General features: G+C 44.1%; 1 protein-coding gene across 3 annotated transcripts in view; it reads left to right on the top strand.

Annotated features, from left to right (window-relative positions):
* Nucleotides 1-14,592, top strand: part of ROBO1 (roundabout guidance receptor 1) — a 1,692,467-nt gene that overhangs the window by 1,655,502 nt on the left and 22,373 nt on the right. For all 3 annotated transcript variants that reach the window (XM_075335086.1, XM_075335085.1, XM_075335087.1), the window contains 4 exons: nt 3,961-4,071; nt 7,922-8,066; nt 10,660-10,905; nt 13,383-13,792. In XM_075335086.1, the coding sequence (XP_075191201.1) occupies nt 3,961-4,071; nt 7,922-8,066; nt 10,660-10,905; nt 13,383-13,792 (912 nt within the window). The remainder of the gene's footprint in view (nt 1-3,960; nt 4,072-7,921; nt 8,067-10,659; nt 10,906-13,382; nt 13,793-14,592) is intronic.

Here is a 14,592-nt window from a genome sequence, read left to right as displayed (position 1 = left end):
CTGTACTGTATATTGTTTTTACTTTCAAAAATTAAAATGGTACTACTACCACTTTTGCTGCCCCTAAATCCCACTGACCTCCATTACACCCTTTCTCAAATTTGACAGTACTGTTAAAACAATATTCTACTTGTCTTCAAAGGAACAGGGGCCAGAAGGCATGTGGTTGAAAAGTTATAACAGTTTATTGATGGGGCACCCAGGATAGATGGCAGGAGCCAATATACTGCATGCATAGATTTTTTTATAACATAAACATATAACTATGCAATTTACTTGTTTTTAAAAATCTTCTCCATTCTCATAATTTTAATTTAAAGGTTTACTACTCTTTGCCTTGGTTACTGGCCACCACTGCTATCTACCAGTGGTGGCCAGACTCCTAGTTAAAGAGTACGGTGTTTGGCGTGGTTGTTTAGTACTTAGATTAGGTCATCAAATAAGTGGTGGAGCAACCATTTTCCCAGTGCTGGCAGAGGTCACATGTGATGAGTTGCGAAGTTGCACAGCTCCATCAACTGCATAGTAGCAGAGGCCGGGTACTGCACATCCAATTTTAATAAATAGGGGTGAATCTACAGTGTACCCCACTGCGGCCTCTAACCCCACCAATCTGGTATTGATGACTTATCCTATAGATAGGATAGGCCATCAATAGAAAAGTCCGGCCAACTTTAGTGCCCCTACACTTCCCTAATTCTGCACCAGTGAAAGGTCAAATCAGGCCAGGGGTACAACTGTCAAGGCCGCTTTACACGCAACGACATCGCTAACGAGATGTCGTTGCGGTCACGAATTCCGGCCTCGTTAGCGACGTCGGTGCGTGTGACACGTACGAGCGACCGCTAACAATCAAAAATACTCACTACATCGTTGAACGTTGACACGTTGTTCATTTTCCAAATATTGTTGATGTTTTGGGACGCAGGTTGTTCGTCGTTCCTGAGGCAGCACACATCACTACATGTGACACCCAAGGAACGACGAACAACTGCGTTCCTACGTCCTTCGGCAACGAGGTGGGAGTGTCCTTCATGAGGCTGCTCTCCGCCCCTCCGCTTCTATTGGTGGCCTTCTGTGTGACATCGCTGTGACGCCGCACGAACCTCCCCCTTAGAAAAGATGTTGTTCGCCGCCCACAGCGACATCGTTTGAAAGGTAAGTATGTGTGACGCGTACTAGCGATTTTGTTTGCCATGGGCAGCGATTTGCCCGTGATGCACAAACAATAGGGGCGGGTGCGATCGCTAGTGTCATCGCTAGCAATGTCGCAGCGTGTAAAGCGCCCTTTAATCAAGCCAGCATGCAAGTCGGGAGATGGTGGAACACTGTGCCCCTGCAGAAGATTTTGAGGAAACCCCTTTACTGAAATTCTCAAAGTTAAAAATATATCATATTAATAAGTATCCAATTCTTCTCTCCGACATTAGTTTGTTTTCATTCTTTTTCTTAAGAAAAAAAAAAATATATATATATATATATTTATTAAAATATTGCTAGAATCCAACTTATTGGTGCTGAGACAGGTCACATTATGTTGTAGTAAAGGTGGTTGCAGCATGAATGAAAAAGAACATTGACTCAAAGATCCCGGAACCTAAACAGCCTTCATTAGAGCTATGGCACATACAATGCTGCCGCTTGGTGCTATACATTAACCCCCTGCTGCATATTACTCTGTACAATGGCTTGAACATATGCTGTAAAGTGAATGGAGGAAAACAGTCTCTGGTAATAATGACACATTAAAAGAGAGCGATGGCCGTACCTTGTGACCTCTATGTGATGTCATTGTATGTGCCACCCCGGGACCCCATCTGCTGCCCTCGTCCTGAATCATCCAGTGTAAACACTAATCTCACTCGTGTACATTGTATTAATAAGTATAGGATGAGGCTTGTCTCTTAATGAATACTTGTTGACAATATACTTATGCCCCATTGTCGAATAACCTTTTCACATCCTTCACTGTGCTCCATGAATGGGTAATGAAGGTGCGCCATAACGCCTGCTGTCTTCCTTCTGAAGTCGTTCTGCTTAAAGGAAGCCAAGTTCTTTAGTTTTCTTTAATCTTCACTGAAAGTAGACTGCAGCTATTTTTACGCTTACATTAATCACAGTATTCACAGTAGGACATAAGGAATACATGTCAAAAAGAAAATATTAGACTAAAGAAAATGCCGATGACCTGGATAAATACTACAGGTCTTCACATGGTTTGGGTGATTTACGGGAGCAACATTTTTTGAAATTTGTTTGTACTAAAGGAACATAAATTATTGATGGTAATGTAAAAAATTGTAAAAAAAAAAGTATATATATATATATATAGCCTTATTCTTTACAGTCAGTGGCGGTAGGTTGCGCTATTGCTGTTGGGCCCATGAGCCACTTAAATTTGGTCCATTTCTCCTAACATCTGTCTTAGAAGTTGGAAGAATTGGTATAGAGCGAGGTCACGTGCTCAGCCCGCTCCATGATAGGAGGAGGCTGGCTGTTTTACACAGTAGACTCCCACCATTACCTACTGCTATTGGAGCTAGCAGTTTAACACTAGAAGTCCCAGAGAGGGGTCATTTAACATTTCTACCTTTGGAACCCAGAGACGGGTCGAATGACCTGAAGGATTTTAGCTAACATCCTATAATCACCGTCTTTTCTTCTGTAATTAAGGCCATTACTGTCACACCACAGGAGGTTGTTGTTTTCCATTGAGTGTAGCCATTTAGTTTCTAGTTAGTTCTATTCGGTTTGGACTAAGAGTCATTTGACCCTCTTTTGGGACTTCAGGGGGCTGCTCGAAATTTCTGGGACTTCTAGTGTTAAACCCTTAGATGCCGTAATGAACAGTGACTGAGGCACATAATCGGTTAGATAGGAAAATTAGCTTCCTATTGGGAACACCTTGACAAAATCTCAGTAAACCAATGGATTGTGTAATGGACTTCAGACTTTCGTTATGGGGTCCCCAGTATTCTATGTATGCCACTGAGAACAGTTTAAGTTTTGATGGATGTGGGCTTATTATGTCTCTGTATATTCTCATGCTATGTCCCTAACTGTCTTAACTGTTGAATTTTTAATAATTATTATTGTTGTTGATGTTATTAATATTATCATATTGAAAGGGAACCTGTCAGGTCCCATGTGCCCTCTAACCCAGCAGCAGTCACATCTTTAGCACTAAATTCCCTGTCTAACCAGCCCTATATAACCTTATTCACTTAACTGAATGTTTAAAAAAAAAAAAAAAGGCTTTATAAGCTCCACTGTCCCTATGCTAATTAGGGCCTTGACTAGTCTATGGGGCTTTGTTTCCCCAGACTAGTAGGCCCTCTTATCATGTTATTACACCCCTATGAGTGTGATAACATGATTTCATGCATGCGCAAGCTGGCAGCATGTGCCAGCTCATGGAAAATCTTGCGCATGCACGCAGTTCATTTCGGCAGCGTCACTGTACTTCTGAAATTGGGTGTACGAGTCCAGGGCTCAAAGAGGTGCACTGCGCATGATTGGAGGAACAGCTTCTGCATTTTCGATCCTCTATGAAGACAGGACGTGTACAGTCAACTATAGAAGGGCAGTGACGCTGCCCGAAATGAGCCGCTCGCATGCTTCAGATTTCCAGGAGCTGGCAATGTGTTGGCTTGTGGAAATCATGTTATCACACCCACAGGGGTGTAATAACATGCAAAGAGGGCCACCCAGTATGGGGAAACAATGCCCAATCGCCGAGTCTCAGCTTCATTAGCATAAGGAAAGTGGAGGTTCTAAATACTTTTTTTAAACATTGAGTTAAGTCAGAATAACATTATAGAGGGCTGGTTAGGCTGGAAATTTAGTCATACAGATGTAAATGTTGCTGGGTTGAAGGGTATAGGGGACCTGACAGGTTCCCTTTAATTATTTATTTTATTTTAATGTTTTTTCTTATTCTTATTTCATTTTGTATTTTAGACTATCGAGCCACAGATACTATGCCGGCCACTATCCCTTACAACCAGTCCCATGATCAAAACACTGGTGGAGGATCGTATAACAGTTCAGATCGAGGAAGTAGCACATCAGGTAATTATAGCTTTTCATAATTGATCAAGTTTAGTAAAAACCGTAAATGAACTAGACATACCTAATACAGTATATCACAAAAGTGAGTACACCTGTCACATTTTTGTAAATATTTTATTATATTTTTTAATGGGACAACATTGAAGATCTGACCCTGTGATATAATGTACAGTAGTCAGTGTACAGCTTGTATAACACTGTAAATGTGGTGTGTACTCTAAATATCACATAGTCATTAATATTAAAACTACTGGCAACAAAAGTCTGTACACCAATAACTGAAAATGGCCAAATTGTGTTCAATTAGCCATTTTCCCTCCCCACTTTAATGTGACTCATTATTGTTACATTTGGTGTTATCTCTCACACACTCTCTTATAGAAAGTCACTGGATGTTAAACATGGCTCCTCATGGCAAAGAATTTTCAGGGGATCTGAAAAAAAAAAAAATGTTGCTCTACATAAAGATGGCTTAGGGTATAAGAAAATTGCCACCACCCTAACACTGAGCTGCAGCACGGTTGCCAAGACCATACAGTGGATTAACAAGACAGTTTCCACTCAGAACAGGCCTTGCCATGGTCGATCAAAGAAGTTTAGTGCACGTGTTCAGCTCAGCGTAATATCCAGAGGATGTATTTTTAAAATAGACATATGAGTGCTGCTAGTATTGCTGAAAAGGTTACAGGAGTGGAGGGTCAGCCTGTTAGTGCAGAGACCATATGCCACACACTGAATGAAATTGCTTTTCATGGTTGTCGTCCCAGATGGAAGTCTCTTCTAAAGATGATGCACAGAAAGCCCGCAAACAGTTTGCTGAGTATGTGGCACCCCTGAGTATATCAGGGTGCCAAAGGGTACTGCAATCCTTACCCAGGGTGCAGGGCCTATTCCCTATGGTTCCATGTTCCTAAGAAACTGGTGTCACTACCATCAGCACAAATCCCAATCACACCTCACATCGGGACCTGTCAGACACATCAGTGAGTTGGTTAAGCTGGAATAGGGCCACCCACCTAAGGGTCAGGCAGACTGGTGAGAGTGAGGAAGTAAGCAGTTGAGTGAGAGCCCTCAAAGAGTGAGGAGCTGAAGTAGTAGCTCCCGGGGAGCTAGACTGTGGTCCGTGACCAGAGGAGTCCGGTGGCAGTGACATTGAAAGGGTGCGACGGACATAGTCTAGGAGGACTGTCGGCATCAGAAACCCAAAAGAACTGACCAGTACCGAGCACAATGGGGGTACAGGACCTTAGGTCAGGAGCCGGTTCAACGTCCTGATAATTAACCTGGGAGGGAGAGTCTCTTTATGAGTTTCCCTACGAGCTCAGAGATTGAAGGCGGCAGCACACCACGGGGGATAGGGCTTTCCAGAAAAGCGGCCCACTAAAATCCCAAGTGCCAGCCATCAAGAGCACAGCTACACTAAAAATATAGTGAGCTTCAACAGCTTCAAGCCAAGGGGCCACAACAGAGAACTAACTTGTGCATGGAGGCGGCTCCGGATTACCAAGTGACATCGGTGGGAGCGGACACCGGGACAGGCTCCCCTGTAGTGACTGTGATGCACAGAGTGTTTGGTTTATCTTCAGTGTGAGTGTCTGCTTTATAATCTTCATCCAGCACCACGACTACCCACAGTGATGAGTACCCTGGTTCCCCTGCACCCTGCGCTCCCAAATATCCACCAAAACCCCCAGAGGCCGGGGCCTTCCCTACCTGTAGAGGGACTGACACCTTGCTGCTCCACATCATCTGCCCCGGTACTCCTTCCAGCAGCGGCGGTACTCCCATTACCGCAACCCACAGGTGGCGTCATAAACTTCTCCCCTGTAAATAATCCCCTTTCCAGGATCAGAGTGTTTGCTGAGCCCGGGTCCGGACCCCTCGAGCCACGACCACCCCGGATCCGAGCACCCCGGTCTGCGTCGGGGCGGCACAAATACAAGCAGACTAAAGATATGGATAACAAGAACCATGTCCTGTGGTCTCAGGAAACCAAGATAATCTTAGTGTATATTGCCTACAGTCAAACATAGTGGTGAGAGTGTAAAGATTTGGTGTTGCATGAGTGCTGCCGGCTGTGAGGAGATACAGTTCATTGAGATAAACATGGATGCCAACATATTCTGTGACATACTAAAGAGCATGGTCCCCTCCCTTCAGAAATTTGGCAGCGAGCAGTATTCCAACATGATAATGATCCCAAAACACCTCCAAGATGACCACTGCCTTGCTAAAGAAACTGAGGATAAAGGTGCTTGACTGGTCAAGCATGTCTCCAGACCTAAGCCAAATTGAGGATCTGTGAGGTATACTCAAATTGAAGGTAAAGGAGCGCAAGGTCTCTAACATCCACCAGCTCCGTGACGTGATCATGGAGGATGGAAGAGGATTCAGTGGCTTCTGTAAGGCTCTAGTGAGCTCCATGCTCAAGAGAGTTAAGGTAGTGTTTGAAAATAATGGTGGTTATATAAAATATTGACACTTTAGGTACAATTTGTCCATTTTTACTTAGGGATGTACTCACTTTTGTTGCCAGCAGTTTTAACATGGCTTTGTGCTGAGTTATGTAGAGGGCACCAAATTTACACTGTTAAGGCCGCTTCACACGCTATGATTTATCTGACGATATGTCGTCTGGGTCACGGTTTTCGTGACGCACTTCTGCCATCGTTAGCGACGTCATTGCGTGTAACACCTATGTGCGACTCCGAACGATCGCAAATAGGGTGAAAATCGTTGACACGTCGTTCAGTTTCAAAATATTGTTCGTCGTTTGGAACGCAGCAGACATATTGCTACGTTAGACACCCTGTCAACGACGAACAACATCCACACGACCGCCTTGGTCAAACAATATATCGCTGAACGATGTAGCGTCGTTTGTGAGATGTGTATGTGTGACCGCTAATAAACGACCTATGTGCGATCTCGGCAAATCGTAACTACGATCTGGGCGTGTCACATCGCTAACGAGATCGCTAGCGATATCATTGTGTGTAAAGCAGCCTTTATACAAGCTGCACACTGACTACTGTACATTGTATCACAACATCAGAACTTCAGTGTTGTCCCATGAAAAGATATAATAAAATATTTATAAAAATATGTGGGGTGTACTCACTTTTATGATTTTATGTATAGAGAGATATAGATACAAACACAATTTTAACCACTTTTTAATCTCCTGTTCAAATCTAAAGCTTAATAAGGAACTGTAAAGCAATTTTACTTTCTGAGTAATATTTATTTTGTATGCCCGGCTAGAGCCCTAATAATCTAGATTTTGTGATAAAACCTTTCAAAAATTCCTTGAAGCTTTCTAAAATTAGACTCCCGAGTATTTTTTTTTTTTTTTTTTTTTTTTATACACAGCTCTTGTACTTTTCTCGCTGTGTTGGTTAAATCTTCTAATGTTTTCCCAACTAAAATAATATAATTTAATTTAGCCTAAAACAATTTTTTGACAAGTACAGATGATGTATATTCAGTGACTTAATGCAACAGTGGAACATTAATAGATCATATCGAGATCATATTGTATTTTTGGTTGCAACAATTAAAGGGTATAAAAAGCACTTGAGAAAATATGTCCACAGCTCATTTGTTTTAGATGATAATCTATAATGCAATTAATTGCTTGAGGAAGATCACTCTAAATGGTGTTGCTTGTAAATTCCGTTTGTGACTTTATTGCGTTTTAGGTATTTATTAGCTATTAGCTTAATGGATATTTCTCTTTGTAAATGATGAGATTTATTATTAGAAAATGTTATTCCTCTATAAATATCAAAATTATTTTACAGCTGTAAGTATTATCTTAGTGTATCATGTGGCCGTCATTCTGTTTCAGGGAGTCAAGGTCATAAAAAGGGAACGAGAGCTCCTAAAGGATCTAAACAGGCTGGGATGAACTGGGCTGATCTGTTGCCACCACCTCCAGCTCATCCACCACCACATGGTGCCAGTGAAGATTACACCTTGTCTGTAGATGAAGGGTAAGGTCATTTTCTTACCTAGTTCTATGATTTTTGTGGCTGTAACATTGTAGGTCAGATCCCATAGAGCTTTAGGAACCAGTATGATTGGATGCCATGCTATAAATACCAGACAGAATCAGGTATGAGATTGCTGAAGGCCAAAATCATTATTCTCTGGAGGACTCTATTTTTAAATAAACAGGCAAAATAAGATTTGCAGTACCTGCCTCCGACCTCTAATCCAGTCCTGTGTTGCAGCCAGACTCACTACTGCTGCCAGCATCTCTTGGGTACCTTTTTCGCTTCCTAGGCCTTGTGATGATTTGATATCTGATGAATAAGGATGAGTGAACCTGAACTGTAAATTTCGAGGTTTGTACCAAACACTGGGTGTCGAACCCGAACCCAGTCTTTTATAGAAAAGTGCGTGTCCGAGTTTAGGCGCCGTTCGTAAGGTAACTACTTGATCGAGCATCAGGGTGATCAGGTACATTCGGTGCTTGTGTGGCGCCCTGGTCTAGCCAGGTCGTCACAGGTTCTGCAACACACACACCCCCCACCCCGAGACAGGCACATCAGCCAGACACAAAATTCTTGTTGCCTCCCTCCAGGGGCTGATGTCCACAGCAGGTGGGGTGGAGCCAGGCGATTGGCCCCACCCACTGAGGAGTTCACAGTCCTGGAGGCGGGAAAAGGAAGTCAGTCAGTTAGGGAAGTGCAAGTGAAAGGAGTGAAGTAGTGGTGAAGGAGTAAACTGATCGTGTCCGGGTGCGTGGCCCGGGCACTAAGAGCAAGGTTGGCAGATGGTGGTGGCCGTCTGCAGGAGAGGCGAATCAATGCGGAACCGTAGGACCGGGGTCAGGCGGTGGCCCGCCGGTACCGAACCGGGGAGCGAAGTGAAGCCAGCACACACAGGCAGGGCCTGCGGACCCCGACCAGGCTTGGTGTCACCGTTAAGAGGTCAAATCCGTCAGTGACCGGAACCCCAAGGGTTTCCTAACAGCCAAGACCCGATAGAAGGCAACCGTCCGACCAGTAAATGGAAATATAGCTACCGCCACAGCTAGAGTTCCAAGGGCCAGAGGCTGCGGGCAAAAGGGCTCCTCCGGCACATATATACGCTGGGGAGCGGGTTACCGGTGGGAAGCCATTGGGACCGAACATACACAAAGGTGCAGGGAAAGGCAGCCACCACCAACCGTCCGGGAGAAGCCACAGCAGCCGGCTGCGGGACCCGTTCATCCAGCAGTTTGGTTTACCAGAGACTTTGCGTACATTTGTGGCTGAGTGAGTACAACCGTGCCATCCGGCACCGCGCTGCGCAGTCCAGGCGACCCTGCACCTTGCCAACCCTGCCTCCCCGTCACCTCACCGGGCCCCGGGACCACCAACCCCTACCCACGGAGGAGGAAAACGACATCCCAGCTGCTCCCTACCATCGCTCCCGGGATCCCTGTCACCAGCAGCGGTGGTGCCCAACCTCACCACAACCCGTGGGTGGCGTCACGGACCAAATCCTCAAACCAAACTATCCCCTTTCACTCACGGGCGAGGAGCGCCGCTCGAGTCCCCAGATCCGGGCCCACCGCTCGAGCCACCAAGCAGCAGCGCCGGACCCGAGCGCGAGCTAGCGCAGCGCCCCGCCGCCCGCGACACTTGGCCAGTGAGATCCACTTGCAGTCTCTGAATAACTCTCTCTGGGGGTAAAAACAGCATTTTCGGATGCTATATGTTTTAAAAGAAAAAAATCTCACTCCCCCGGAAATGCTCTCTGTATGGCTGGCTTTATGTGGGTGGAGAGCCGAACTGTCCAATCATTGACTTCCATTATACTCTTTACTTGAGTTGAGCCGTTAGTTTTGGTGCCCTTTGACTCATATGGGGTTAGGGGAACAAGTTAAGGTCAAGTCTGAGTCCTGAAACAAACTTTTAAATAAAGTCCTGCTGAACCTGGCGAACCCGAATATCCACAGGTCCGCTCATCTCTTCTTGTGAGGCCTTGACTCTAGGTGCATTGTACCGCAATGTCATGACGTTGCCGGTCCTAGGAAGTGACAGAAGAACCCAGGAGATGCAAGGCCAAGGATGTAAAAGTGAAGTCTAGCTATAACAAATAACTGGACCGGAGGCTCTAGGTACAGCACGACCTTTTGCTTATCTCTAAATATAAGTATTATTCTAGTTTTCGTCAGTCTACAATCTTATCTATTAGCGTAATTCTTTACGTAGTGTTGGAAGAAGCTCAGAATTTGCTAGAATGGTAAAAGTGATTTCATTAGTTTACTGTACATTACACGTGGCTAATTTGTTGTATAGTTCTCTGTGACATATGTTAAAGGGGTTGTCCAGTGTATAAAAATATTTTTAAAAGGAGACAGAGTGGTTGAAAATTAATAGAAGAGATAATCACATTCTGTTGCATTCCCAGTCCCTACAAGTGTCTACTTCCTGGTCCTATCTCAGCCCACCAGAAACGTCAGAAAATTCCTGCTCAGTCAGTTATTAGGATAGATTGTCATTATGAAAACCCCATAACACAAATAATGAATGAATAAGTAGATATGACATTTTTTTCTACGTGAACCTTTATTTTTGCCATTGAAATTGAAAGGTATGACCGAGAACTGCCATGTCCAATGCCACCAACAAGAATGTATCTCCAACAAGATGAGTTGGAAGAAGAAGATGAACGAGGTCCTACACCGCCAATACGAGGAGCTGCTTCTTCTCCAGCCGCTGTGTCCTATAGCCACCAATCCACAGCCACTCTTACCCCATCACCTCAGGAGGAACTCCAGCCAATGCTTCAAGATTGTCAGGAAGATTTAGTTCTAGCTCAACATCAACTTGAAAGAAGGTAATATCTGAAACGTAGATCCACCGACAGCTGTAACTCACCTTGAATATATCAGTATCAGAAATTACAAGTCACAGGGACCAGACATGAAAAGGAAGGGTCAAAAAATCTTATCATTCGGTGTTCTAGGTGGAAAATACACAAATTGTAGGAGGAAAATCTCAAAATCTTCTTTTCTAATTAATAGATTGTGTTCGCCATTTGCTATAACTTTTATGAAATCATGTCACCCGAGGGAGTTATGAAAAAATACACATTCAACCCTACATCTTCATGTTCTAGATGCTTTACATATGTTTCTCATTTATGCATAATGAGCCAAAAATACCTTTTTTAAAGAAAAGTATTACCAATTGCTACACTATAAGGGTGAAATTATGGTTTCCAATTTTAAAGACTTTCTGGCACATATATTAGATCTTTTTGGCACCAAGCATTTTCTGTTGTGCACATGTGTACCATCTGTTCTGTTTTTATTCTATTGTAACCTTACGACAAGAATAAAAATGGGTCAGTGTGTAAGAAAATTAGAATATTCTTAAAATGGACAGACATTATTTTTTTTTTGTCAGGTGGCTTGTATGATCGTTATGCATCAACTTGTGTTAACACAAGAACAATGCATTTGTGTATGATGAACCGTTGCCCTCTACATACCTTAATGGGATTTTCCGGCACAAGAGAGTTTTCTGTAGTGAAAATTAACCACTCACCCTACTTTTTGGCTCTAGTAACACCTTAGGATTGGAAATACCACTCTTAGGCGGGCTTTGCACGTTGCAACAACGCAAGCCGATGCTGCGATGTCGCACGCGATAGTCCCCGCCCTCGTCGCAGCAGCGATATCTTGTGATAGCTGCCGTAGCGAACATTATCCCTATGGCAGCTTCACATGCACTAACCTAGCGTGCGACGTCGCTCTGGCCGGCGACCCGCCTCCTTCCTAAGGGGGCTGGTCATACAACGTCAGACCAACATCACTAGGCAGGCGGCCAATAGAAGCGGAGGGGCGGAGATGAGCAGGATGTAATCATCCCGCCCACCTCCTTCCTTCCGCATAGCTGCCGGCGGCAGGTAAGGTGATGTTCCTCGCTCCTGTGGCTTCACACACAGCGATGTGTGCTGCCGCAGGAACGAGGAACTAAATCGTACCTGTCACGGCACTATGGAAATGACGGAGAATACACCGATGATACGATAATGACGCTTTTGCGCTCATTAATCGTATCATCTAGAATTTACACACTACAATGTCGAAAGTGACGCCGGATGTGTGTTACTTTCGATTTGACCCCCACCGACATCGCACGTGCGATGTTGCAACGTGCAAAGCCGCCCTTAATGTGATATACAGACAATGCATCGAATTCTCAGCCGGTTTGGATTTAATATGTTTCCTTAATTTATTATTATTATTTGTCAAATATCCGTTATACTCCTCTCCGGAAACCAGCACCTACTTCCACATCTTGTAGGAGTGTCAAGCCCTATTTAAGTGATAGAAGTTTTTATTTGCATAATCCATAACTAAGGACAAAGTCGTGTCTGAACTGCATAGATTAAAGGTGTAACTGCTGATTGGACTGTACCTGAAATGTTTTTAAAGGGAACCAACCACCAGAATGTTCGTATATAAACTAAAGCCAGTGCTATACTGGTGCTATCATTGCTGATTCTATACATACCTTTAGTTGTGAGACCGGGTGTATAGTTTCTAAAATACAGGCAAGTAAATTTTGTGAAATGCACTGTTATTTGATTGATAGCAGCTACAGAATATCTAATAGGTGGGTCGGGTTTTGCTAGTTATTCGTGCCCCTGTCTGTCTACCAGTCCTTCCTCCCCCTGTCTCTGTTATTGCAGGGAGAGGAGAGAGGGCGGAAGAACAGGAAGGCAGACAGGGGCGGGAATAACTAGCAATACCTGACCCACCTATTAGATACTCTGCAGCACCTATCAATTAAATAACAGTGCATCTCACAAACTTTACTTGTCTTTATTTCAGAAAGTATACACAACTATCTCACAACTAAAGGTATGTATAGAATCAGCATTATAGCACCAGTATAGCACTGACTTTAGTTTATATATGAAAATCCTGGTGCTTGAGCCTCTTTAAGTTGCTGAAATAAATATTATGGAAACATTTTTTAATTTTAAACATTTACTGGCTGGAAAATTAGGTTATTTGCTGTAGTCAACTCCTTGTAACCGCAGATTGCCAAATCATGATGTTGTGTAATGTGCTCACTGTCAGGATTCCTCTCTATTTTCAGCCCTACTAAGCAGTCATGTGACCTCAATTGTGAGATTTCCATATTTTCAGCCACATGCCGACTAGCTTCTCTTGATGTTCTATTACATACTGTCAAGATTTGGCATACATCTTTCTTGAGCCTGGAAAACCCCTTTAAAATTGTCTAGTAGTACAAAATAAGTGATCACGGGACATTAAATTCACTTTATTTAACCCACAGGCGACATCAAATAAGTCCTCCTCCACCACCAAGACCTATATCTCCGCCTCATACATATGGATACATTTCTGGACCAATAGTGTCTGACATGGATACAGACGTTCCAGAAGACGAAGGGGATGAAATGGATATGGAAGTGACAAAGATGCAAAGCCGCAGACTTCTATTACGTGGCTTAGGACAGACTCCTGCCTCTAGCGTTGGAGACCTAGAAAGTTCTGTCACTGGCTCGATGATCAATGGATGGGGTTCTGCCTCTGAGGAGGACAATGTCTCTAGTGGGAGATCTAGCGTCAGCTCTTCGGACGGCTCTTTTTTCACTGATGCTGATTTTGCACAGGCTGTTGCTGCCGCTGCAGAATATGCAGGACTGAAAGTAGCAAGACACCAAATGCAGGAAGCAGCAGGTGGTAAGTTTAATATAAAAAGTTATGTCTATGTCATGCACTGTCTGGTTCTGAACATGCAGATTACTACTATGGTGTCAGACTCTGTTCACATTGCAGAGTCCAGCATGCAGCCTGGTCTCTCTTAAATACTCAGCTTGGCTGGGCGTTGGTGAGTTATTTCACTGCTCCCAGCCATGCAGAATTTAATTCTTTTTGGAGCAGTGCGCAACTCTTCTGAGAGCCAGGTTGCTAATTACCACCTCCAGCTAGTCTTTTCCTATTTAAGGCTGGGGCGTGCAGTAAGAGGCCACCGAACATAACATCAACGATCCCGGTCTCAGTGGTTCTCTGTTTATGGTGAACAACTGTTGCTTTGTGGTGTGGTGTAAATGTTCTTCTGTTGTGAGATTTTCCCTACCCTTTTCTTTATACCACAGTACACATATTGTCTCTCCTTTGTGTGTGAGTGCAGTGTGTATGAGGCTCCCTTGTCTGTGTTTTTTCTGTGGGGTTTTGTACTGGGTTTCTAGCCCTCTTTCAAGGTTGGGAGGAGTAAGATCAGGGTTCGGAAAGGAGACAAGGCCAGATCGGGGACCTGGACCTCACTACCTTCAAGGGTACCTCCGTGGTGAGGGTTGAGCGTAGGGGCCCCAGTCTTAGGGCCAGTTTAGGAACCCCTGGTCTGTTAGTACCACCCCCGTGTCAGTCTAGTTTGGAAAAAAAAAAGTTCATCAGAACCGGCATTGTTCAAAACCAGTCTTGACAAGATTTACTGGAGTCAGACGCTCCTGATTTACAAAGAGGCTTATGCCAAAATTGTA

This window comes from Anomaloglossus baeobatrachus, chromosome 2 (assembly GCF_048569485.1).
Source record: "Anomaloglossus baeobatrachus isolate aAnoBae1 chromosome 2, aAnoBae1.hap1, whole genome shotgun sequence".
Lineage (NCBI taxonomy): Eukaryota > Metazoa > Chordata > Amphibia > Anura > Aromobatidae > Anomaloglossus > Anomaloglossus baeobatrachus.
The sequence above is the reverse complement of the archived record's forward strand: the minus strand, read 5'-3'. Positions and strand labels throughout refer to the sequence as shown.